This window comes from Xenopus tropicalis, chromosome 5 (genome assembly GCF_000004195.4).
Source record: "Xenopus tropicalis strain Nigerian chromosome 5, UCB_Xtro_10.0, whole genome shotgun sequence".
Taxonomy (NCBI): domain Eukaryota; kingdom Metazoa; phylum Chordata; class Amphibia; order Anura; family Pipidae; genus Xenopus; species Xenopus tropicalis.
This window is the reverse complement of record NC_030681.2, coordinates 99,961,101-99,987,448: the sequence shown is the minus strand read 5'-3', so window position 1 is coordinate 99,987,448 and position 26,348 is coordinate 99,961,101. Positions and strand designations below refer to the sequence as shown.

The following is a 26,348-nucleotide window of genomic DNA, read 5'->3' as shown; positions in this document are numbered from 1 at the left end:
ATATTACCTGGATCAGAATCAGGCCTGGACTTGGATTCAAAAATGGCCCTGGCATTTCAAGTACACAGAGGTTTAAATAGCCTCCCACCAGCCCACTTAATAGTGACTGTCTACTCTATGGCATCTTACAGCAGCACTTTTTGGCATTTGCCAGAATATGATGTTTGCTTTTAAATAAATGACAAGTAAATGCTACCTGCTGATGGGTTGCTGTAGGTAATACGGTTGCTGTAGGTAATAAGACATGTAGTAAACTTTGCACCTTTAATTGCATAATCTCTATTATTTTTAGGCTTTTGTTTTCTTTTAAATAAATCACTGGTGGTGAACCAACATGAATCCATACAGAATAGACAATGCATCATATACAATTAAATCCTTTTAGCCTAAACAAAAATTGAGATTCTGAATAATAAAGCAATGCAGCCCTGAAAAACTAAAGGATATATAATATATATACCTTGCAGCTTGCATCCACATGTCAATGGCATTTGGTTCTGTATAACCTAACCTGCAGCTGTCCAGCTGTGGTTGATTTACAATTAAATGTAGATGTTGATAAAATGAAGGGAGTTGCAGTTAAACTAAACTTGTCTGTCTGAACTGTTATATAGTATATATATATATATATATATATATATATATATATATATGTATATGTGTTATATAGTATATCCTTTGTACTTTAATCTACAAGGAACCCCTCTGATACTGGGACCCGGGTAAGACACCATCTCTTCCCCATAACCTCCTGTTCCATAAGTCTATCTGAATTCTCTCTTCTAGCTGTTTTTATATATCTGCTGGATGATGGAGAGGTGGTAACTAGCTTTGAGGCTGTGACTGGCAACCAAAAAGTACAAGCCCAGGTCCAAAGTCAAAGCCAAATGGAGGAATGCTGCACCAAGTTCCCTTGGGATTTTCTGCCTTGTTTTTGTCCCAATGGTGAGTCCTTTACCGTGAAGTCAGTACTGAGCAATGTAAATGTAAAAGTTCTTGCAAACATAGCTTTTTATTTTTCTTAAAGAACAGACAAAAGGAAGTAAAAATCTTTTCTTTCTTGGTCCCTAATGCTCTTATTAACCCAGGTGGGTCATTTGAAACTATTTAGGATAGGGTGGTAAGATTTTTTTTTTTTATTATTGTATACAAAAAAAAATCTTCTCTCTAAGCAGAACAAAGATTTGCCACTTATTGTCACTCCCATGTAGAGACTGACCTTTGCAACATTGTTTAAAAAGTAACAACCAGGAGTTCAGCAAATGACAGTTCAGTCAATAGCAATTCCATTTACAAATAACTTTTAAAGCGCTAAAAATTTGTAATAAATTCACATTGGAAAGTTGCTTAGAATTATGTTTTTTCTTATTAGGTAAAAATATTAGGTAAAATATTTTTGGGGTAGACATGTCCTTTAAATAAAAAAAAAAATAGGCTAGAAATGTTGTACATTTTTAGGCCAAGGCAACCACAGCCCTTTACCAGGGAAGATCTGTGCCTCCAAAGATGCCCCAGTAACTCCCCATCTTCTTTTCTGCTGATTTACTGTACAAGCTCTGTGCTGCTGTCAGTTACTGAGCTTAGGGACTGACTCAATATACTGTCAATACTGAAAATATACTGTGTATATAGAATATAAATGTAACAGTAGTAATTCATTCAGATTCACATTATATGGCAGCTCCAAAACCAATGCAATTAGCATCAGAATTTAATAATTAGTCCTGTAGCATCAGCTTATACGACAGGCCAGCATCATTTTCTGCTTGATATTTTGCGACAAAGCCCATTGAGCATGTGCACTGTCCCCCTACAGTTCTTACAGAATGCAAGATTGGAATCTCCTGTGACAACTGTAAAGACCTATATCATTACAACTCTAGATATGCTGAAACTTTAAGCTAGTGCAGTCAGTTTACTATATATAATATGACATTTCTAGCCATATTCAGCTTTAGGGTTTAGTTCTCATTTAAGGACATGACCTGGCGGATTGAAGTTGCACCTTTCACCCTCTAATTGATTCCCCTACCAGAGGTGGGCAGGCCCGGATTTGTGGAGAGGCCACAAAGGCCCAGGCCTAGGATGGCAGAAATGTAGGGGCGGCATGCCGCCCCGCCGCAACGGAATTTTTAAAGTTTTTTTCAATACGGAGCAGTGGGAACTTCTCCCCACTGCTCCGTATGGGGCTTTAAGTGTATGCGCATTGCGGGGGGCGGGGCCGATCAACGGGGGTGGCCTAGGGGTGCCCAGAAAACAAATCCGGCCCTGGAGGTGGGGGTTAATAGGGCCTGCATTCCGGTCAGGGAAAACAATCTTTTTTTTTAAAAAAAAAATACAGCTCCCACCATTGCTAGGCTGCCCGCACCGGAAGCTCCCTCCCGGTGGGGGCGGCCATGTTGTTTGCCACACATGCACATAATGAGTGCATCTCCCCGCTCCCTCATTATACACATGCACTTGATGTAGGAACAGTGGATGCGATTCACCCTCCTACATCACATGCATGTGCATAATGAGTGAGTTGTGGCACATTATGCGCATGCGAGTGCCACAACATGGCGTCTGCAGCCTAGCGCAGGTGGGGGCAATTTTTTTTTTAAAAAAAAGCTATTGTTTCCCTCTGCTGGAGTGTGACTGTATTAGCCTGCACCTTTGAGGGTGATAGGTACCCTTTAACTGACTGTGAAGGGGATAACAATGGATCAGCGTTGTAACTAGGTGGGGCAGGAGCTAACAATGGGGCTGCCTAATTTTAGCTACAAGGTCATGAAATACTGGCTGGGTGGCAACCCTTTTAGAGATAAAAGAGGAGACAATAGGATATGAGGGAAAAGAAAAAGGGGGCGCATAATAGGAGAAGTGGAGGTGGGAAAAATGTGTCTGGGGTCAAAGGGAAAAAAACAGTAGATAGAGGGAAAGAAAAAACAGATAAACAGAATGGGGCAGATAGAAAAGTAGATAGTTCAGATTAGCCAAAAGAACAAAGCTAAAATGACTCCTAATATGGCCCAAAACCTCTGTAAAAGCCCTATTCTCAATGTAGCCAGGAATCTCTGAGGAATGTTATCCAACTAACCTGCTTTTTGAATGTAACATCTTTTTTGTATTAATTGCTGTATCTGTTACCAACATGTGTTTTTTTTCTTTTGTTGCTATATTTCCTCAGGTCACCTTATCCTGGATTCAAATAGTGCACATAGTGTGTTTATTCTCAGTGTTGGAGAAGTTCCTCCTTCTGCAGCACTAAGTGTGTACCTTAGGAGCAGCAGAGAGCTAAAGACTCTTCCAAATGGAGCAGTGCGTGTGATCCTCAACTCCACACTCACACCCTTTGCCCCTTCTCCAGGGGTACCCAGTGAAGAGGGGGAGTGTCTGTGTGACGACAGGTTGTGCTTATGGTGATTGTGCGTTTTGTGTAAGGGGGACTGGATTGGCTTCCATGTGTGGTGTGTGCACTGTTATACGTGCTGGCACTGTACTGTATATCGGGATTATATTTAGTTGATGTGAAACATATTAGGGCTCATTTATGGATGCAGCCACAAGTGTGGTCACACTAAATTAGACACAAATGTTGCATTATTGATGCCACTTTCCGTGCAGCCACAATTACACTGGAATTAGTGAAATGCATTTTGTGTCCAAAAGTGCACTTTACATACTGTACTTGCAGACTAAATGAGCCTTATTGTGTTGGTTTTTACACATTTGCTTTGTGTTATTCAGTGAATGGGGACAGTAAGCTTTTGATAGTAACACACAGCGTGTATATACATTTTTGTGTTTCAGTCCAACCAGCTGTTTTGGTGGTGTAAGTGGAGCAGGAGGAAATCCATGGGCGTTGCTCAGTGAATCCCCTCCTCTGGTCCTGCCTTTACCCTCTGCAGGTTCTCTTGCTGGTGCTCTAGCTGAGCCAGCTACCAATGCACAGCGTTATCAATTCAGCTTTCGTCTCCAAGTACAAGGACCTTGTCTTCTGGCAGGTGATGAATGTTGTTGTTGGGTTCTAGGTCTTTTTGAATAGTACAGAATGATAATGCATAACATTTAGAAACTGATCTTTGTTTGTAAATAAATAGTAAGCCAACTTAGGATGGACTGTGTGAACTGATAGATGGTCAGCTGAAGCTGATACAAGAAGCTTATCAAGGACAAATGATGTTGAGTGCTCCTAGAAACAAAATCCTTTCTGCACTGACAAAAATTGCCCTATTCTCTTCTTGTACAGCCAACGTAAAAGGTGAACATCACAATGGCAAGAATGAGGCAAGAATTGAAAGCATAAAATCAGTACAGTTTAACTGAGGCCCATGTGTTGTGTCCCTTCTAGGCATTTTAGTCCCTAAACATTTGGTGTATTGGGAATTTAACACACCATGGAAAAATGTTTGATTGGCATGTTCTAAGAAGTAATTGATGTTTGCCTGTACACATAAGATTGAAGCAATAACTTAACAGACAGAAGTCAGGAGCAGTAAGCAGTGTGTGTTGTAAGTGACCACAGCAACTTTCTCTCTGTTGATTTTTAAAAAATGGTAGGAACAGCAGGAATGTCATTGACTTAATATCAACTCAAGATTACAGTTTTCCTTTAGAAAGACATTAGATAAAGTTATCCGCTTAGGGTAGTACTAACAAAATGGCTTGTTCCCCTTTTAGGAATAGAAAGTACTTCTCATGCTCTCCGTGCTGATGCTAGTCCATTTGCTGTGTCAGCCTCTTCTGTTTGGATCAGTTTGGCAGAAGAACATGACTGTAACCGAGCTTTGGAAATAATCCTGCATCCTAGTGGTGAGATATTGGTACATCTGGTTTAAGGTGATGTAGTTTGAGGAAAATATGAATTACATGTTAACAGGAGCAAGGTCACAAAATAAAATGGTTTTATTTTATTTACGTACACAATACAACGTATTGAGGTTTGTGAGAGAATATATTATGGCATTATTTTTGTATTTTAGAACCATACATTCCTCACTTATGTTTGGAGAGAGGCAAAAAAAGTTTCTCTCAATACAAAATGCAGATAAGAGAGAGAGGAGACTTCATAAGGGCAGTTAAGAAATCTAGTGACCCAGAAAGACAGGTAAGTAACTAAACATCTTATTCATAATGATACTAATAATATTGTTTGTTGATCTTGTTACAGCAAATTATAGCAAGTCACAAGGAGACAGTGGTAGACAGAGTAGCCCCAGCAGATACCTAGAGGATGTAGGACTAATGGTGCACATTGCTTATACTGCTGAAAAAATGAATGAGCACAGTCTACACACACAGGGCAGATTCTCATCCATTCCTGTAACTACACATAAGGAATCGGTGTGAATTGGATTGCCAGTGGAGAAAACACAATGGGAGTATTAACATTGGAGCAAACCTCAAAGGTGATTTCAACATCAACAATTAGATCTCCTACAAGTTAGAAAACAAAAGCAAAAATCTGATTGGTTGCTATGAGTAACATCACCAGTGATGTTTGTCTCCACTGTTAATAAACACACCCTGTAGTGTGCCATTGGGAATATGGAGGGTCTAGTGGGCGTTCATACCTTCACATATTTTTAAAATATTTACATATAACTATATGTGCCCAAGTATGTTTGGATTTTAGGGGACCAAAAAAATACAGTGGGCCCATTAACCTTTATAATGCCACTGGCAAATGTATGGCAGAATCAACTGACACTATATGAGGGAAGGCATTTGTTTGTGGATTTCAACAATGTGTTTGAGTATGATATCAATCCAAATGTTTATTGTTGTCTAGTTTTGCATTTATAGAGACATTTATACAGAAACCATTGTTTTTCTGCATACCTTCTGCCTTGTCACAGGTCAGCTTTGTAAGGAGACGCTTCCACAAAGATCTCCATTTTACCCCAGTCTTGATGTTGAACTTCTGCCCTGACCTTACTGCCCTCAGCTCATTAATCTATGACCTCCCTACTATAACCAGAGAAGTCATTTTCCTTGTTTATCACTCAGGGGAGCTTTCGCATAATGTCCGGGTAAGACATTATATCTATTTGTAGAATGTCATTTGTAGAATCTTCCCACATAGCTAAATTTCAAATTTACTTTTATGTAAGGATAAACAGAATCCACAATTTTAGGAGTCAACTGAATATGTTATCCTCCACATAATTCTAACCTAAATCCTAAATTTATTTTTGCATATGCAAAATATCTAATTCTTCGTGGGGGGGGGGGGGGGGGAATAAGCACAAAAAATTAACATTATAACTTTAAAAAAAAAAGTAATCTGATAAATATGGTTTGGATTCACTTTGGCCAGGCCATAACTTAAAATCCAAATCCTAGTTTGCGTTCGGTCAAATCACAAAAAGAATTGAATCTGGTATTCAGTGAATCCCTACCTTTATGTCGCAATTGGAAGCAAGTTAAATACCTACCATTCTGTTATTACATACTCTAAACTGAAACTTGATACGGAATGTGATTGCTATAGTCCAGGGATCCCCAACCTTTTATACCCATGAGCCACTTTCAAATGGAAAAAGTGTTGGGGAGCAACACAAGATTGAAAATGGTTCCTGGTGGTGCCAATAAGAGCAATAATTGGCTATTTAATATGGACTGGCAGCCTACACAAGGCTCTGTTTGGCATTATACCAAGTTTTTATGCAACCAAAACTTGCCTCCAAGCCAGAGATTCAAAAATAAGCACCTACTTTGAGGCCACTGGGAGCAACATCCAAGTGGTTGGTGAGCAATTGCTCACGAGCCACTGGTTGGGCATCACTGCTATAGTCGGTGACCTTGTTACTCATGTAACATGCTGACTAGAGTAAGGATAGAGTTGTAATGTTGTTATTTTTTCTGACATTTTCTTTCTGGTCCTGTCCTAGTCAGTTTCTTTGCTAACTTTCAAACAAATGCCTGGGTCAGTGAGCCTAGCAAAAAGATAGCATATTGAATACCAAACAGGAGAGCTTTTGAGCAAAAAGTTTTTTTTCAATTTAAAAAATTAAACACAAAAAGGAAATGCAAGTTTGCCTAGAATATCGTTGTCTTCACCAAATTGCCTTTATTATGTCCTCCACTACTTAATTATTTTCTGTGTTTTTTGTGCACCTTGTTCTTATATGTTCTTTTTTTCTCCCTCAAACTACTGTAGGATGCTCTCTTGCTGGCTGTTAGGAGTTTACCTGCACGTACTTTGCTGAATCTGGGAAGTGGCACATGTGACAGCATAACCCTGTTTCCGACCAGCAGGCAGTGTAGCAATGTGAGTGGGTGGCAGGGTTTAGGGAGGAGCTTCAAGGGATTCTGGGTACTCTGCTCTACTGACTGCAAAGGACTCTGGGGACTTGGTGAGCTTTTTCAGTATTGGTCATTTAGCACATTGGACAACTTCTTATGTTGTCTCTCTAATTTTATACCTTTTCCTATTGCTAAAAGTGCCATTATCCTGTTTCTTCCATAATAAGGTGGAGGAAATATCCTGTGATTAGTGATATTGTAAAAGCACTTCTAAGATAATAATTTCCTGTTTTGTAGGAGTCATTGGAGGCAGCTTATGATCATATTAAGAATGGACAACTCAGTTGCAGTTCAAGTAACTTGGTGACTGTTCTGGGCCATATCCTGTCTCTTCCAGTGCATCGTGGATACCCACGGCAGCTCTTTCTCTTCACTGACACATCTCCAAGGTGTCCTGAAAGAGCCATTGAGCTTTTGTGTCACCATTCAAAGACTACAAGGTTAGAGCTTTTTATGGAGAACTCTATTTTGATGTGTATCTAGTTGTTACTATTGTTATTCCAGGAAGAATCGTAAAAAAAAAAAAAAAAACGTATTTCCTGTGGTCTGCATAGAGCCTTAACCTTCTTTGCCAAGAGAAGTATTAATAAACTGTACAGAGCTTTAAAAAGTTAACATGTTTTTACAAGTTAACAAACTGTCTTTGTATAAACAGAGTTTAGTTTTCATAATATTGCCTTATTAATCTTTTTTTTTTTTTTTTTAGTACACTGTACCAGGTTATATTTTATTCATTTATTGAACTCCAGGATCTCAATTACTATGTGTTATAAAATTAAGTGTGTTTTCTGAAAATTTTAATATGGCGTGAAGTTATAGTTTAAAATGACACTGTACTGGTGCTTAAAGTTCTTCTCCAATAAATGAGCAGAACTGGGAGGAGAGCCTAACAATTTGTAATAGCAACCAGGGACAGATGTATATTGAATTGGATCATACATCAACTACAGTATATATCCCCCTCAATACCTTTCTTGTGTGTACCTGTCTTGTAATCTAAATAACTTGAGTCATCCTAAATGTGTAGGAAAAAATTACTGTTTGCACCCATATGCTCTTGGCTTGTCCACAAATATCTTGCTTTTGGAATAGAGTGATGGCTTATACACAAGACAAATTAAGCTTTCCTTAGAAAATGTCTGCTGACCCAACTTAACTCGGCCATGCAAGTTAATAAAATTATTATTATTAAACCTTTTATAATATTAATTATTATATTATTAATTATTATATTGTTGTGCGGGACTTGCTGGCACTATGTTAAATAATGATGATGATGTTGGCAACAATGATTAATACACTGTTTGTAATATGAAGCTGTAGATTCTTATCTTTCTCATTGTGGACAAGTAAAGCAGAATTACACAGCACTAAGTATGAAATTTGGAATTTATTTCTTCATTTTCTTCCTCAAGCAATTTGTACCTGGTGGAGACATACCTGCTTATGGGGTATACATCAGAGGGAACAGAGGACATATGAAAAGAATATTATTTAATTCACTTCACAAGTTATGTTTCTCCCTCTTGGGTCTACAGGGTGTTTGGTTTTGGTCTTGGTGTCAAAGCTGGCCATATATTTCTTGAAGAAGCAGCCAGAGTGAGTAGTGGTACGGTGGAGCTGCTAAGTGAGGGGGAAAGACTGCATCCCAAGGTAAGCTTCTCATGGTCCTACTCTTAGATGTATGTTTTGTTTTTTTGCCTGACTCAGTTAAGATAGTGTTTTTTGTTTTTCTTTTAGGTGATTAAATCATTAAAGAAGGCGCTGGAGCCAGCTCTGAGCGATATCACTATAGATTGGTACATGCCAGATACTATGGAGGCATTGCTGACACCTAATGAAATTGCTCCACTTTACCATGGGGACTCTCTTATTAGTTATTGTGCTTTGTATCACACAGCCAGCTTCCGTGGCAAGAGGGACATGGTGAGGTCATTACTTTATGATCTGAATTTTTATGTGTTGCCACTATCTGTGGATATCTGATACTTTTTCAGTTTGTGATACTTCCCTACCTGTGCATTTTTGTTCCAGAGAAAGAGTGCCAGGTGTGGCTCTTTTAGCTCAGTCTTTGAGTCCCAGGAAGATTCCCAGGCCCCAGGGAGCACAGACACAAGCTGTCTAAATCCACCCTCAGGTGCTGATGATATGGGTCGTGCCCTACAGGAGATTTCCCAGGAAATATCTTTGGAGTTTTCAGCATGCAGTGAGAAGCCAGATATAAGTTAGTAGAAATTTTTAGTAACCGTTGTAAGCATGTTTTTCTTCTGCTAACAGCATTGTGTTTTAACAACCTGTTACACAAAAACATTCATATTTTATGGTTAGTAGTCACATTTTTTCATTCTAAACTTAACACAGTGAAAACAAACAAGCTGTGTATAATACAATTATTTTAGTATATGAGTCAAAATGCATTCATGGCTTTCTACAGAACTAAAGTTTGAAACACCTTTATTAAACAAATTATGACATAGGAAATTACAAAGTTTATTTGTAGGTGCTAAATGAACAGATAGAGACTAGAAATGATTAAAGAAGCGTAACTTTGTCCTTTAACAACTCAGAAGTCTAAAAAAAAAAGTCTTTCAAGTGTTTTTCCACCATCTTCTATGCCATTATGAGCCAAGGGCAACAAACACTGGAAATCTTCCCATGTGTAATTGCTCTTAAAAGCCAAGGAAATTGTAAATTACTAAGGGGGATGCCAATTTGTTAAGCACCACCCAGTGATTATAATTGCTTACCTCCCACTGGGCCAGCTCTGCTGAACAAAGCATCAGGCCCCAGAATACTGAGCTCTGCTCTGAAATCTTGCCTCAGGGATCCCTTGCAGCTGCCCCAGGCTGTGTGCATGACAGTAGAGTAAAAGTTTGATTTTACTTTACAAGTTCAATTTTACTCTGTTGCCCATGCACAGGGCCCAAGGTGCCATAATATTTAATAGAATAGTCCCAGACCTATACTGTTTTCAGTAAAGAGGAGTGCTGCCCCACAGTGTGGGGTTATAATGGAGGAGTTTCTAACAAATTGCCACCTCCTAGTGATTTACCTTTTCCCTGCCCTTTAAATTGTGAAGATTTGCCATATGCCCAAGCAGTGTGGCTTTTGCAAATCCATATTTTCTGCTTATGCAAATTAAATGCTGTGTTTAAGGATCTAACAGTTATACTCCATTTACTTTATTGCACCAATTTTCTGTAAAGTATTACTGGGTCCCCTTATAGTTGTAGCTTTGCCTAAGCAACCAGGGTCAGATTGGGGTGTCCAGGGCCCATCGGGACTGCCACCTGACCCCAGTTGCAATATCAAATCCCCTTTCTTTTCACCGTATATGGCATTTTCTCCTTGTGGCTGCAAGGGAGTTGCACTGGCGCCTGCAGTTAGCAGAGAGGGCAGGCCTAGGCCGCAGGGGCTACTGGGCCCACAGGGTTTTTTCACAGTCTGACCCTGTAAGCAACAACTCTTTCAGTAGCAGGCTGTTCCTAGCAACTGTCCAATGAGCTGCTATAATCCAGTTACAAAAAGCCAGAAGAGGCATATCTTGGAAGATAATATACTGTAAGGTTATGCAGGGGTAGGCCAAGCTGGCCAGGTGCCCTAGGCAACTTGGGCACTCACCTCGCCCCCCCCATGCCCACACACAAACTAATGCACTTACCCCCGTGTGCATGCCCACACCATTGGGGTGGGTAAGGACAGTGCAGAGACAAGTATCAGCAGCAGGGGCAAGACAGCTAGGATTGTACCCTAGGCAGGTGCCTCTTCTGCTAATCCTTAGTTCTGGCCCTGAAATTATGCCATGATATGTATTACACTGAGCTAAGTATAGTAAAATTTAAAGTTGTAGATTCCCTGTTAGTGTTGGTGTTAGTGTTGTACAAGTGGTTAACTTTGAGTTTTAACTCAGTGCTTTTGTCACTAATGAGAGCAGCACTTAAATATTGTACTTTATCTTATTTCATTAGGTGAAGATTCTTTCAGTGACATCAGGAAACGCATTGTGCGTTCATCATATGTAAAGGATCAGTATGTCCTCACCCATTGCTCTATCAGTACTGAGCCAACTCATGTCCAGACCCACCCCTCCATCAGCAGTGATCCCACTAATACCCCTACTCGTGGCTCTACTAGCAGTGAATCTGTGGGATCCCATGATGCTAATGGACACTGCATTTCAGCCGTGACCTCACAACAAGGACAGAAGACTGTGTCCGAGGTGGCAGGAATTCATCCTATCCGAGATCTTGCGTCTTCCAGTAAGGTAAAAGTAATATTAATCTAGGAACATCTGTTCACCGCATTAGGATTAACGCAAAAATTTGTTTACAACGTAATTTACCAATATTATTAGTATTAATTTTAATCCTGCACTTACTGACAAGCAAGAAGCTGTCGCAGTAAAACTGTTCTAACAAATAAATGGGATTATTTGCAGCCACTATCTTGGCTTTCCAGTTACTGCTTGTTCTGCCAGGATAAATGCAATCACTGCTTGAGGCAGCTTTGCATTTTTTACTGCAATGTGAGGTCAGTAATGTCTTTGCTTTTCTAGAAAATGTGATTTAGGATGGGGCCTGGGTGTTGGTATTAAACTTCCTCAAAGAGAAAGTTCACCTTTTTATGTTATTGATAAACCTGTTCTAAGCAACATTTTCATTGGTCTTTATTATTTATTATACGTCTGTTTTTAAATGAGTCATTTCCTATTCTCCACCAGAGTAACTAGGGAACTAAAAAAGCTGGTGCACCCCTATTAGAACACGTGTCATTCAAATGCTGTTTATACAATATTAAAATGTAATTTTAAGGTAAATAATCCTATAACTGTTTAAAGGGATATTGTCATCACATATTTATCCCCTTTTATTATAAAGTAGTTTCATTCTCTATCACATATTAACAGTGTTTTTATTTTGTCACATAATAGCTTCAGACGTCATATAACTATACATAGTATAAGTTATATAGTATAAGTTCTGTGCTTCTATATACTAAGGCTAAGGATAGACATTAGCCTGTGTGCAGCTACATGGAGTGGATATTAGTGCAAAGATGCAGACCTTTGCTTTTTTACGCTGATATCTGCTTTGTGTAGCTGCACACAGAAAAATACATTGCCATCCAAATCCATTAGAATCAATGCATTTAGTTTATGGAATAGTGGTGCATATTTATATAACACTGAAAGGGCTTTTTACCACAGTTTCCCATTGGAGAACTCTAAAAACTAAGTACAATTAAACAGTGTGAAAAGTTTCAAAAACACAAACACATCTCAGCTCATTGTACACCAAAACCCCTGAAAAGGATACATGTACCCTTCAAACGACACTCCAGTTAAATCTTTAAAATGCCATTGTCACATTTTAAAGCAGCATGATAGCTCAATTCTATCAAGTTTAAGGTGCTGGATAAAGTGCCACTTGAAACATTGCATCAGCTATTAAGCTGCCCTGAAATGTGACAATTAAATAGTACAAACCTTTGGATTTTCCTTGTGGAAAATGGTGGGTAATTATCTGAAATTCCAGAAATATATATATATATATATATTTTTTTTTTTACACAGGTATACACAGACTAAAGCAAACCATGATAGCCTGTCTCTGTAATCCTTGGAACCACTCCTTTAGGCTAACCTCTACCCCACCACACAATTATTGCTTGAAAAGGGTGACTAATCTATTTTCAGGCCTTTGGGTTCAGGCAGTTCCTAAAGGAATCAATGGGAGATTCTGAGCATTTTTTGTTCAACTACAAAATGCTTTGAATTAGTTCATGTGCCCTTAGAGTAACAAAGTGTATTAGGAGTAGTTATTAGGAGTATTGGCAGGAGTAATAATTTCTAGAAAAAGTGAGCTGCTGAGCATATCTTTTTTTTTTTTTTTTTTTTTTACTTAGGCACCAGGAACCCAGAGCTCTGAAGAACTAATCAAAAGGAAGGCACTGATGCAGGCCACCATGTCTGGTCGCAGTTTCTCGTCTCCCCATGGGGAACTGGATATGCTGCGGCTGCGTTCTGTCTTGGACAAGGTTTCTCAAAGCAGGGAGCCAGATGGGCGCTGCGCACGTGGAGAAAGCTTAATGGATTCCTGTAAGGGGGGATCCATCGTGGGAAAACGATAGTTGAAAAGGAGTTTTGTGTGCTTGCCAGAGAGATGCTGCATGTCATGGTGATGCCATCTGAAAGTTCTTTTATAATGCCTCAGTATTAGATATCTTGAATTTTTACAGTACTGGATCAATAGATATGTTCCAATTTCATATCTCTCCCTTGTTTTCCACTTCAGGTCATCTCCTTACCCCTTCCCAGTTGGACTGGGACATGTTGGTTGATGCTCAGTATCTGTTTTCTGCTTCTCCTGCTGCAGAAGAAAACAGTGTGATATCTAAAGCAAGCACTGACACTGTATGGCAGTGCAGGGCTGTGATACGTGGCCTTTTAGGAAACAAGAGCCACTCTTGGGAGGCCTCAATAAGTCTGCTCTCACTTATGCACTCTAATGAAGAGGAATCGAATGGTCCCTATGTGGTAGATTCTGAATTTGATTTGCATCATCTGGCTGCACAGTCTGTCATTAAAGATAATGAGGATACAGCATGGAGAGTGTGTGACATTGAACATGGTAAGAACTCTGAGAAATATGATTGGTTAGTATCACAGCATTAAGCTATGAACAGATTTGTTTACATAATTATATGAAATAGAAATTAAAACATATAATACCACCACTGTTTCCTATTTCCCCTTTATAATTAGGGTCTTCTCGTAGATATCGCCTGAAAGCCATACAGACCAGCAAATCATGCTCTCAAATTTCCACATTTACTAACCATGTGTCTGTAGATCTTGCTACCCATGATGTTGTTTCGGAGCACATAAAAGTATGTAGAGGTAAGGAGGGTTTAAAACCAAAGTTTGAGCAGTAAAGCAGATTATATGAGTCTTTATTTAAGAAGAGAGGACAGGAGTTCAGCAGTGTGTTTTTCCCATAGGTTGGCAAAATAATAGAACCCACAGCACAAACCTGGCTAATTTGCATGAAGGAGAAAACAGAAGCTCAGAAAACATAGATGAAGTCCTCATGGCTTCAGGTAAACCTTTGCTTTCATATGTACCCACATTTGCAGAAACTGTTTATCAGTCCTCAACATCAGATTGGAGGAAATAAATCTCCAATAACCATTCTTTGGCAGATCGACTTATATGTTGAGACGTCTTGAGCTCCATTTTACAAACACATACTTTGATATTTTCCTGCAGAATTCATCATTCCATCAAAGATTGCAAGCTGTGCCCAAAACACTGAAAGCAAAGCAGACCCAAACCATTACACTACCACTATCATGTTTCACAGTTTATATAAGGTTCTTATGCAGAAATGCAGCATTTGCCTTTCTTAAACATAATGGTATCAAACATCAACATTCTTCTGGATGAAACTGTAGATGGGCAAAAACAGGGCTGAAACTAGTGTTAGGCAGAAGAGGCACCTGCCTAGGGCACAACCATGAGGAGGTGCTAGGCAGGTACTTCTCCTGCCTACCCCCAGTCTGAGCCCTTCTTGTTGTTGCGCAGTGGGGGCAATGACCCCTCGCAATGGCAGTATACATGCACACTTACTGGGGGGGAGGGAGGTTGCAGTGGCGAGGTGGCCGACTGGGTTGCCTAGGATATTTATGGCTTTCTTCTTGCAACCCTGCCATGCACACCATTGTAGTTCAGTATTCTACTGATGGTGGCATGTGAACACACCCATTAGCCAATGCAAGAGAGGCTTTTAATTCCTTAGACATAAGCTGCAGTATACCATTCTTGCAAATGCACCTAATGTGGACCAGAAATTATGGAATAAATTTCATTTTTTTCACAAAAGGGGTTGCTGGTCTGGTCATTTTCTTTCTTTCTCTCTATTGTAATTTTTTTTTAATTTTTTTCTAAATTTTTTTCAATGTTATGCCTCTTTTTTTCCCCAGATGACACTGCAGATTTCCCATCATCCCCACAGAGCCTAATCTCCACCAGTGGTTCGGTAAAACAGCGTAGTCAGGAAGGTAGGTTCAGTGGTACTTTTAGGAATGCATTTTCCTTTTTAAGTTTTAAACTAGCTACAGTATATACCATTTGCCATTCCAGCAGATCTTTGACAGATTTGAGCATCACACACTGGACCACATTAGAGTGCTGCATGTATAGTAAAAGAAGACAAAAACTGAGAGATTACAAAAATGTAAGAATAGCCCAAACGAGCATAAAATAACAAACTCCTTTTGGGTATATGCATGGTATAATATTCAAGAAGCATTATCTCCTCATGTTCAAAGTTAAGTAAAAATGACTTAACCAAATTACAGAAAAAGCTACTGGACCTCATATTCTGAGAGCTGTACCTGGTATCCTTTGCCAGCTTCTCTGTAATTTAGGTAAGTAAAGTTATTCATATTAATTTTCAACTTCAATGGGAGTATATTATGCTTCTTTTATATTATACCATGGATAGACCCAGAGGAGTTTATTTTATGACTATTTGGGCTGTTACTATATTCTGTGGTCTAGCATTCAGTTAGGTTTTTTTTCTCGTTTTACTATAAATGCAGCACAATGTTGGGTTGTGGGGAAATTAAAATCTAGTCTGAGGTATATACAGATATGGGACATGGGGTTTTCCCAACGTGTGGTCTTTCTGTAATTTAGATCTTCATACCTTAAGTCTACTGAAAAAAATATTTAAACATTAATTGAACCCAATAGGATTGTTTTGCCATCCAATAACTATTAATTATATCTTAGTTAGGATCAAATACAAGGTACTGTTTTATTATTACAGAGAAAAGGGAAATCATTTAAAACATTTAAATTTTTTGCTTATAATGGAGTCTATTAGAGATTGCCTTTCCATAATTCAGAACTTTCTGAATAACGGGTTGCATATCTTTAACTATTGTGTTCTAAAAGATACCCTTCCTTGTTTATACATATATAAAGTCGGTAGCCAGTGGCATAACTGCAATTCAACAGACTCCATGGATGTGGGGGGCCCAGACTGCAGGGTTTGCTGCACTGTTCCCTCTAAGCGGTGCACTCGTACACAAAAACTTGTGGTGAGCACAAAGAATTTTGTGTAACAATACATTCTTTTCTATCTTATTCTGATATGTGTACACCAGTTTTTTGTTTTTTAAAGTGTGCGCACAGCCAAGAAGAATTAGAGTGAATATTGGGTATGGTTTTCCCCCTCACCGATGCAATACGATTTGCCACCCACTTAGGGATAAACTCACAGTATACTGTACTGCATATATACAGTAGAATATAAAAGTCACAATACAATTAGTAATTCAGATTATCATTAGATGATTGCTCAGGGACCAATGCATTCTGCATCAGAATTGAATAATAAGCCCTGTAACATCAGTTTATATGACAGGCCAGCCTCATTTTCTGATTGATAATTTGCAATGAACCCTAAGCTTCTCAGAGCACACTATGGGGCTTTCCTGAACATGTACATTATAATCATGGACTCTGGGATTAACCTGTATGTCAATGACAATGCAAGACAAGGGGATCTACTTGTAAGTAGGTTAAATGCATGTAGGACAATGCTGGTGAGTCAATTTTTGGTGCCTTCAGGTCTATGAAAGCCAATAATGATTATTTGCTACTTTTCTTATTTTGTTTTTGTGCCTGTGCTCCTTTTACGTCTGGGTGCTTGCCACTCCACCAGTACTACTTTTTGTTGTTATCAACTAAAACAATGTCAATGACAGGTGGGGGAAACAATATGGGGGTGATAGATGCCCTTTAAGGATATATAACATTGGCAGTACTATTTTTTTAGGTTATGTTTATAGACACTGGTATTAGAGATACACAGGTGCCTATTTAATAAAGGGTGAATGTAACTATTTGGAGTATTTTCACCAAAATTTCAAATTTGCCATTACATCAGCCATTCACTACAAGTTTTAGTGAATTACCTTCACATTGGGGAACATTTACATCTTTTTGCCAAGTTAAAATCCCAAAGTGTGAAACTTCAATGGCATATTAAAGTAAATATGCAGTTATTATACAAGGAGAAAAGTTTCACTTTCGCAAATATTCCCCTTGTAGTCAGTGCAGCATTCTAGCTGGATTGTCTCTATTAAAATGGAATCACTTTGCAATCAGTGCCATCCAGCAATTTGCATTTATTGGAATTAGCCCCAATTCTCAAATGATCTGGTTACCTTAGTTAACTGCTGCCTGTGCTGAAAAATAGAGGTATAACTGTTTGGGATGGATGCAAAAAAGGTTTATGTATTATTAGTGAGCCCTTGCAGTTGTTTCTGTTACAAAGTATATAGTTCTAGTGTACTGCTGTAAGCAGCTATTGCCTAGAGGTTAAGGAAACATAGTTTAATGATGCATCATGTATTTTAGGTCAAATTCTCCATGCCTTTGGCTCTCAGAAACCATCAGAATCATCGCTGAGTTCCAGGTAACAAGCCACACACCAATCCCTTTCTCTGCTACGTATGGTAAAATTTTCCTTTTTATTAACTTATACTCCACCCCATAGGATCAGCAATGGAAAAAGAAAAATCCGAAGTATTTCTGGAAAACTTTCGCCCCTGAAACCATTATGCCTAAGTGAGAGGGAGAAGGAGAGAAGCGAAGAGTCTGGGTTTCAGGACTATCTGCCAATGGTAAAAATGTGGTTTTGACATTTCTTTTGGCCCTTTACACCTTTGCTCTCTTACTGATTATGTTGTCCTTACCCCTTTCCACAGATTAGCTTGCAGTCCCCAGAAGGATACTTCACACTAAACAGCAATTTCTCCAGTATGGTTAAAATTTCTCTTGAGCGCCTGCTGCGTGCCTCACCCTATAGCTGCCACCGTGGTAGCTTAAGTCCAGTGTCTGAACCAAGCCTTCTAGAGCAGGGGCACTTCCTTAAAGGAGGAATGGGAACCTACAAGGGGGGTTCCCAACCACAGGTTCCCACTGCACAAGGTCCATCCTTTATTCCTGCACATGCTACATCATGCCCTGAGGCACTGTGTCAGCAGGCAGACAGTGGACGTGGATCTGAAACAGACCCATGTGAAACATCCCCATGCCCTTCAGAGGTTTGCACTGATATGGACACTGACCTAGAGGGTTGCTCCTGGGCCACTGCCGTGGCATTAGCATGGCTAGAACATTGCTCTGCAGGATTTTTTACTGAATGGGAGGTACTAGCTGCAAAAGCAGAGGTATGGTTAAGAGCACAGGTTTTGCCAGATGGGCTACAGCTCTCTGCATTAAAAGGAGCTGCCCGCCAGCTTTTCATCTTGCTCCGTCATTGGGATGAGAATCTCAACCTGAATATGCTGTGCTACAAGCCAGGTAATGTTTAAATGCCAAATTGTGCCAATAAAAGCTTTATATTAACACAATGCATTTTTCTTCCTGTGTTACAAGAGGTGCAGACTAGGAGAAGTAAAAGAAAATTGATCTAGAAAACTATACATGTGCAAGTAAAGCTTTAACCTGTTGCATATAATTTCTTTCTAATTTGCAATTAGAGACACTATCCTTATTTATTAGGAAAAAAGACAATACCTCTCGCACAAAAAAATAAATCATTCTTATATGTACCACTTTTCTTTGATTTGCTTTAACATTGTGTTTGGAACTGCAAAACGGTGTGGTTTTCTGCAGGATGGCTGCAATTCAATAGGAATACTTAGTCCTTTCTCTTGGTAGGTGTATGCGTTGTGGGACGAGGGGCCCATGTCTCATCGGGCGGAACACCAAACCATAAATGCAAGAGAATTGCTCCATGACACAGATGGAGTGTGCCTGAGCTGAGTGCAGTGGAGGGAAATGTATTCCAAGACAGTTCAATCAGGCCAAGAATCAAAATCCTGAAAGGCAACAACAGGTGACACAGGGTTAGATATTTTCTTAGATAAACCCAATAACCCTTCACCCTTTCCCCAGTGCATACTTAGCAAGTCCTGGAAGTATTCTGGTGCCAGTGCACCACAGGAGATATGGTAGTGAGTGAAAATACCACACGTAGAACTGATAGTGCAGAGAGCGACTAAACATTACTCCTAGAAAGTTACTGGAGAACAGCACAAATATTATCTCTGGCAAGGAGTCAAGGTAATGGCAGATATTAAAAGGAAGATGATATCTAAAGATATGTTTGTTATAAAATCCATTATCCACTGTAGTGGATTGTACTTGCAGGAAGTCAATAAATGTTCTTATTAAATATTTTATATACCAGGGGTGGAGTTCCAAATATACGTGCATGTAACTTTACCAATAAACAGACTCTCAGAACTTCACTGAGCTACTAAATTAATTCTTATATAGTGGTTCATGCGGCTGATTTATAAAGATTTTGCAAATTTTATGGAGCGTTTACAATATGCATTTAATACTTTTCTGAAAGTTAGAATCCGGACAGCTGCTGAGCTGTGTTGTTGTGCACTACCTACCCATTAAACAGAACGTCATACTACTGCACAAAGCAGCCAAACACATTCTTAAACACAGGTATTGAATTTTGTATTTGTGTCAATTCATTATAAATAAATCAGACCCTATGCCTTCTAATGAAGCCCCTTACAAAAAAAAAAAAATTCTGTTACAAGTCCTGAGTATTGTAGGAATAGTCAAGGTGCAAACAGTGATCCAATTGTAGCTTTGGCCACAGGATGCAATAAATAGTTATTTACATTCCTGTATAACTGGACAAATTAAACAGCTTGTGTATATGGGATCTAGAGGCCTGCTTTCTCAAAGGATACTATTTGCTGTTAGCCTGTGTGATGAAGGTTTCCTCTGTGCTGGATCCTTCAGTAGCGCTAAGAGACTTTGTCCAGATCTGTTAAAAAACAGAAAAAATTATTACATAAAATATGAGTTCAATTTTGTCCACATGAGGGCTGACTATATGTTATCTTCATAAGCCATACTATATTCAAATATCATACAGAGTTCTGCTTTGTTATCTGGGTGTGGGTCAAAGAAATTCTACAACCATGCATTACAATAACCTTATGTAAAGAGAGCATTTGACTCACCGGGGCCAACGGTGCACACAAAACAGCAGAAGGGTTGCAAGGTGAGCTGTAAGCAGTGCCAGATGAAATGCTCGATGCTGAAACACAAACTCTGGAAGGAAACGCCAATTCACTGTCCACTGAAAGAGAAATTGCCTTCCAAAATCAAAGGAGCGGATAAGGTAACCAGTGGGATTTTCCAGTAGGAATGGGAGGCCCAATAACACCTACAAAACACAGGAAAGATGATAAGAACCATGTATTTTATTTAAATAACACAACAGGAAAGGTATAGGTTAAATATGCATTTTCATATTATACAAAACCAGATAGCAATATAGAACAATACCCACCTTTATATTACATCCTATATCTATTACCCCTGAAATCTAGACTAAAACATAAAACACATATCCATATGCCTCAACTGGGCTATATTAATCATTCAACCTGCATTGCATCTGCCCTACAACAGTTCATAACCATAATCGGTCATTATTTCCTTGTTTTTCGTGTTTCAGTCCCAGCAAGCAGGAAGAAATTTACATTTCAGGTTCAGAAAAAAGGCAGTATACAATGGTACAATATCAATGTTATGATAATACTAAAATTCTAGGGATAAATTAGGTTTCTGTTAGTGCTTTGCAAGACTAAATCTGAGCTCATAATATCATGTAACTTTAAAGCAGCAGAAAACACTTTTTTATCACAGTCGGGATCCAGTTCAGTATTCCCCAAATCTACTGCAGAAGAATTGAGCAAAATCCAAAAATTATCCACTTGTTCCTGTTTGTCAGGTGAATGTCCTCTTTTACACCTACTCCACTTTGACACCAATTCCTTTGAGGTTTTCATGCAATACGCCTGCTATTGCCCTTTTTGGCAGAAACAACCTCAAGTAGGTGTGTTATAATTGTCTTCTCTCAATCTTTTTTTCCTTGGTGGATTTACTGGAATGTTTAGGGTCATTTTCTGTAGAGCTTTTAACTTCTGACAGATGGTCTGACATTATCCGCAAGCACCCTTAAAGGGGAACTATCATGAGATGATTGTAAACTGCCCATGCCCTGATGCAACAAACCTAATCCCAAACCATGACATTTCCACCACCATGATTTACAGTTGCTGTCGGTTTCTTCTGGTGAAATACTGTCTGTCCAGAGCACATATTTAATAAGAGGCACAAAGTTTGCCAAATTGCAGTAACATATGGCAACCAATAAGATGTTTGTTTTTAAATAGGTGACCAGTAAACACTACCTACTAATAGGTTGCTATGGGTTACTGCTCCTGGACAAACTTAGTGCCTTTTATTACATAGGCATTCAGTGGCAACTTGTAGTTTTGCCCTGATGTTATTTGTAGACAGCAAGGGTTTCCTCCTGTCACACCTCCCATGTAGATTTAAATTGTGCAGCATTTTCTAATGGTAGCTTCACTACGAATCAATAGGGGAGAAAGTTACCTCTAGGTCCTGTGAGAAAATTTTGGGGTTCAGATACTTTTTTTCAGCATCATTGTGTTCTGCTCTTGGCCTCAATTTGCTGGGACTGTCTGGCTTGGGCAAGCTGGCATTTATTACAAATCTTCTCCACTTGTAAATGATCTCCGGACAGTGGAATAATTGATGTCAAATTGTTTGACAATCATTTTTAATTCCTCCTCAGACTCACCGGAATCTATAACCATCTATATATTCATACATAGATCACACTATTTCTTTGAGGGTGGATAAGCACTTACCTGAAGTACTGCACAAATGCAAAGTTTGGGGATGGAGTGCAGTAGGCCAAACCGGCAGAGCAGAAGATAAAGCAATCCAGGAGCCAGCAACAGCACATTCATCTTAACTGACACAGCCAGACTGTAGAAAAGAAAGGAAGGAATATGTAGTAAGAGTGCATGTTGATGAAGTATTTTAGAAATATTGCAAATGACAGCAAAGTTCTGCACAAGAAAAAAATTGATATTAGACTGGGGTGATCTGTTTTTATGTAAAGGCCAGTGGTGTTCTCTACTGTCCAGTCAACGACTAGTGCTTGCTAAGATCATCATTGCATCCTGCGCAATTGCAGGATGACTCTGCCTAGGGCACCCGTCAGGATTGGTGTGGAATGGGCATTCTTCATAAGTACACCTTTATAGTAAAACACCTTAGTTTTCTAAGAAACATATACTGCCCACAACAGGATATAAAGATATTTGTAGTCACTGTGTAGTTATGGGATATAAAAGCTGCACCATATCTTTATATGGTTATGGCAATCCTTAATGACTTCTAATATCCTTTTATGTAACTGGCAATTATCTGTGAAAGTAACGCTTTATATACAATGTTCTAGATTTTCATTATCTCACTCAGTTGACTTTGTTGTGATGACAATGAATTAAATTGACTTCAGGATGTCCCAAATGGGAACAAACCAAACAATAACACTGCACCTTCAAAAACTACAGGAACTAGGACAGGACCAATGTGTGGGTTAAATATTATGATTTATTCATTCTGTCCATTAGCATATTAAAGTAATTGCTATTCACATCCCACCCCTCACAATCAAAATATACCATTTCACCCATGTTAAGTGCATTGTTCAGTTTTACCTATAGAAGAAGCATGCCGAATTCCAGTGATCCTGCAGCAGGAGGTTGATAGAGAAGAAAAGGATAACCATTGCCACAGGGTCATTAAAGAGCCGCAGTAAGAAGATAGAGTGCACTCTGTAGGAGGCACAGCACATGAAAAAAAACACATAGGGGGGCACCTGTTAAAAAAAAAAATATATATATATATATATATGTTATTTATTAGAATAAACCATATGAGCAACAGTATTTTGTATGTACATTGCGCACCTTTACTACTGGATGGCATATGAGCAAAGGTTAGGCAAGAATCATTTGGACAAAGGGAGTTATAGATGCCATATTGTTTTCTATACATGTGTGGGGGATACATGAAAGTACTGCACACTGCACAATAAATCACCAGACCGTAGGATTTGTGGCCACTTGTGTTGCAAAAATGCAGTGTTTTGTTGTCTTATAGTGGTGCATAAGAATCTTGAAAATCCTGTAACATATAGCCTTATAATACACAAGAACTGGTAAATAAGTCTGGTAAATAATATCCTTATAAATGGTTTTAAGTGATGTCATTTGTCACATGACTCACTAAAACGTATATATATTATACATATTGAACTCTTTGGTGACTACAGGGGTACATTATTCACTGTATAATTCATGCTTAGTGATGTCATCAGATACAACCTGTGATGCAATTTGTGTCATGGTTCACAAAAACTTTAGTATTATAAAAAATAAAGTTGATGCTGTTGTAAAGTATTAGTAAGCATGTAAGTAGTCACCTCTAAGTTCTATGATCTTTATAACTGCACTTGTGGTCTGTGTATTGGCAACTTCTAATATCCTTATATTTTACAAATAGGAGATGTGTGTGTGACGTTTAATCCAATAAACACACTCATACGTTATATGGAAAAAAGAATATAGATCCTACTTTCCCTTTAATATACTACTACACATATGCACAACAGGATTGTTTTTACATATCTGAAATGTTGTCTTTGTAACAATGTGCACCTTCTTGGTGACGACGTAGATACGGAACACAAAGAACAGTGTTAGAAGATAAAGGGCAGCAAAGATGTACTGAGCCAGGCGAATGTTGCTACCTTGTTCTGTTAGGTAGTAAAATATACTGAAAATATATACGAATCCTGCAGGATACCTGTTAGGCAAAACACAAGAACACTGGGAATTAATATGTTCTTTATACTGACGCTGTAAGCACCAACTGTCTTAAAATAAAGACAGTCCAAAATTAAGTACCATATATACTCGAGTAGAAGCCGAGTTTTCCAGCCCTCAAAATGTGCTAAAAAAAGGAACCCTCTGCTTATACTCGAGTCAAGTAGTAAGGGCAGCGCCGGATTATTTTTCCGACCGGTGCATCCGGCGTGCACGCACGACGGATGGGCCGGTCGGACAAGCAATCCGTATATAAAGGCATAGAGAAATAATCACATTGGATTTTTTTGCACTCTGCTCAATTGTGAAGCAATAACCTCCTCCAACATGGATTTTCTGATAGAAATATTTAATACATAAGTGTTCTGGAGATATATTAATTGACTATAATACATATTATTGCTCTTAATCTGCAGCTACCAACATTATATATTTATGTAGAATTCACAGGGGGCCACACCGAGTGTCCTTTTATTACATATTTAATTATTGAAACTTAGCAGTAGCGGTTGCATATCTCACCCAAGGCTTATACTCGAGTCAATAAATTTTTCCAGTTTTCTTAGGTAAAATTAGGTACCTCGGCTTATATTCGGAACCGCTTATACTTGAGTATAGACGGTAATGCTTATAGGAGAATGAGGGTACTGTCTGACAGGAGTTTTATTCATCTGCACTTCCTATCCGCCTTAGTACTTTCTAAGCTGAACAATATTTAGTACCCCAACTGCCATGTGACATACTTACACAAGGGGTCCAGTCTCCCCCTTTAACTGGGTATAATCATATGTGCCATTCAACACACCCTCAACTTCATCCATGTAAGCTTTCCAGTCGATCTCAGTGTCTGGGCACAGAAGAAGAGTTAGATTAACCACCAATACCATGAGCTAGAAGCAACTCCCCCAAATCTGTCATTATGAATACTTGAGCACCTACAAAAGACCTTGGGTACATACGGTTAATGCAGTAACTAGTCATATATACCCAGGATGCTTAGGGCCTATCCAAATCTACATAAGGTACATTTACTATACATCATATGCCACACCCTTTAAAAGGGAATGTTGACACTTATGATGATGAGAGCTACTTGTGAGTCAGAGCAGAGATTCAGGTTTGTTTATTCTATATTTTTACAAATATAAATAAATGCAATTTTCAGTGTATGCTCCTCACTTCAGATACCTTGTGTCCCAGGTCAAAATAAAGTCCAATAAATTACTCCAAAGTGCCCTCTTCTGCTTTAGACTTAGCGATGAGGTCTTGTTTGTTCTATATACCAGTGATCCCCAACCAGTGGCTCAGAAGTAACATGTTGCTCACCACCCCCAATGATGTTGCTCTCAGTGGCCTCAAAGTAGGTGCCCATTTTTAACTTTCTGGCTTGAGGGCAAGTTTTGGAAGCAGAGAGACAATTCTACTCCAAGCAGGCTAGCCCATATGGGGCTACCAAATAACCAACCCTTATTTGGTACCACCAAAGAACTTTTTTCATGGTTGTGTGGCTCACCAACACTTTTTAAATCTGAGTGTTGCTCACAAGCAAAAAATGGTTGGGATCCCTGCTATATACTGACCTCCCTTATCTGCAAGGGAACATAAAGGTACAGCAGGAGACTGGGAAGCTGCTGGGACAATTGGCGGTATAGCGGTTTAGTCGAAGTAAATGGGGGGTCTCTGAGCCTCTAAGCCAAACTCCTACCTTGAACTTGTCTCCACATTAGTCACTCCTCCTCAACTTATTAACGCATACTTAATATTAGGAAGCTACCTGCAGCTCTTAGTGGCCTGTATTTCCCGGCATCCCCTGCCGGCAACAAAGTGACGCTTCTGAAGTGTAATAAGAACCTGTTCCACCCCTTTCTAACTCACAGGGGACTCTCTGGATGACCCAGTGGGTGACCCCCACCTCCGCCAAGCACAGGAAGACACCGAGCAACGCGGTGTGCCGGGGGTCCGTCAGTAGCTGCTGTTTGTTTTGCCAGGCCCCCTTCAAAGCGTCAGTCAGTGCCCGGGTCCCGGGAAGCCTGCCGGCAGCAGCACCTTTCTTTCGAACGCCACTAGCCGGTGCCATGCTTGACAACGTGTCCTCCGCCTTTAGGGCCGTACGGAAACATGAAGCTGCACAGATGGGGCCGGCCTGTTATCTATTCCGGGTTATGTGGTTGGAAGGGCTATGCTGGCAACCTCAGACATCTATACACGAGTGCTAATAAATGGGGAAAGGTACT

At 39.3% G+C, this 26,348-nt stretch overlaps 2 protein-coding genes across 7 annotated transcripts in view; one reads left to right on the top strand and one right to left on the bottom strand.

Annotated features, from left to right (window-relative positions):
* Nucleotides 1–18,918, top strand: part of vwa5b2 (von Willebrand factor A domain containing 5B2) — a 23,149-nt gene extending 4,231 nt beyond the window's left edge. For 3 of the 4 annotated variants that reach the window (XM_012963369.3, XM_018094413.2, XM_012963368.3), the window contains 20 exons: nt 787–945; nt 3,170–3,401; nt 3,793–3,986; nt 4,663–4,794; nt 4,965–5,089; nt 5,841–6,014; nt 7,145–7,255; nt 7,528–7,730; nt 8,829–8,943; nt 9,031–9,216; nt 9,325–9,514; nt 11,259–11,554; nt 13,195–13,387; nt 13,584–13,919; nt 14,054–14,188; nt 14,290–14,388; nt 15,271–15,348; nt 17,720–17,777; nt 17,859–17,985; nt 18,070–18,918. In XM_012963369.3, coding sequence (XP_012818823.1) covers nt 787–945; nt 3,170–3,401; nt 3,793–3,986; nt 4,663–4,794; nt 4,965–5,089; nt 5,841–6,014; nt 7,145–7,255; nt 7,528–7,730; nt 8,829–8,943; nt 9,031–9,216; nt 9,325–9,514; nt 11,259–11,554; nt 13,195–13,387; nt 13,584–13,919; nt 14,054–14,188; nt 14,290–14,388; nt 15,271–15,348; nt 17,720–17,777; nt 17,859–17,985; nt 18,070–18,678 — 3,752 coding nt within the window. In that variant the 3' untranslated portion in view covers nt 18,679–18,918. The remainder of the gene's footprint in view (nt 1–786; nt 946–3,169; nt 3,402–3,792; nt 3,987–4,662; nt 4,795–4,964; nt 5,090–5,840; nt 6,015–7,144; nt 7,256–7,527; nt 7,731–8,828; nt 8,944–9,030; nt 9,217–9,324; nt 9,515–11,258; nt 11,555–13,194; nt 13,388–13,583; nt 13,920–14,053; nt 14,189–14,289; nt 14,389–15,270; nt 15,349–17,719; nt 17,778–17,858; nt 17,986–18,069) is intronic. The other variant, XM_031902162.1, reaches the window with a different exon arrangement.
* On the bottom strand, nt 18,843–26,348 carry alg3 (ALG3, alpha-1,3- mannosyltransferase). 3 transcript variants are annotated; one of them, NM_001113083.1, is made up of 9 exons: nt 25,990–26,206; nt 24,862–24,961; nt 23,947–24,094; nt 22,945–23,105; nt 22,084–22,204; nt 20,362–20,567; nt 20,086–20,162; nt 19,272–19,416; nt 18,843–19,188 (listed from the first exon to the last, which is right to left on the bottom strand). In NM_001113083.1, the coding sequence occupies exons 1-9, from the start codon at nt 26,189–26,191 to the stop codon at nt 19,008–19,010; spliced, it is 1,341 nt and encodes a 446-aa protein (NP_001106554.1). In that variant the 5' UTR covers nt 26,192–26,206; the 3' UTR covers nt 18,843–19,007. The 3 variants fall into 3 exon arrangements, with proteins under 3 accessions (NP_001106554.1, XP_012818114.1, XP_031757344.1); XM_012962660.3 differs by lacking the exon at nt 25,990–26,206 and adding an exon at nt 25,820–25,909; XM_031901484.1 differs by lacking the exon at nt 18,843–19,188 and having other exon boundaries at nt 19,289–19,414; nt 25,990–26,348.

Excerpts from the sequence above, each read along its gene's own strand:
- alg3 (NM_001113083.1), bottom strand. The coding sequence starts at position 26,191 with ATGGCACCGGCTAGTGGCGTTCGAAAGAAAGGTGCTGCTGCCGGCAGG. Across the intron at positions 19,417-20,085 it reads ACACAGGCTAACAGCAAATA|AGATAATATTTGTGCTGTTC; the intron begins GTATCCTTTGAG and ends ACTCCTTGCCAG. Across the intron at positions 19,189-19,271 it reads ATACTTCCAGGACTTGCTAA|GATTTTGATTCTTGGCCTGA; the intron begins GTATGCACTGGG and ends GTTGCCTTTCAG.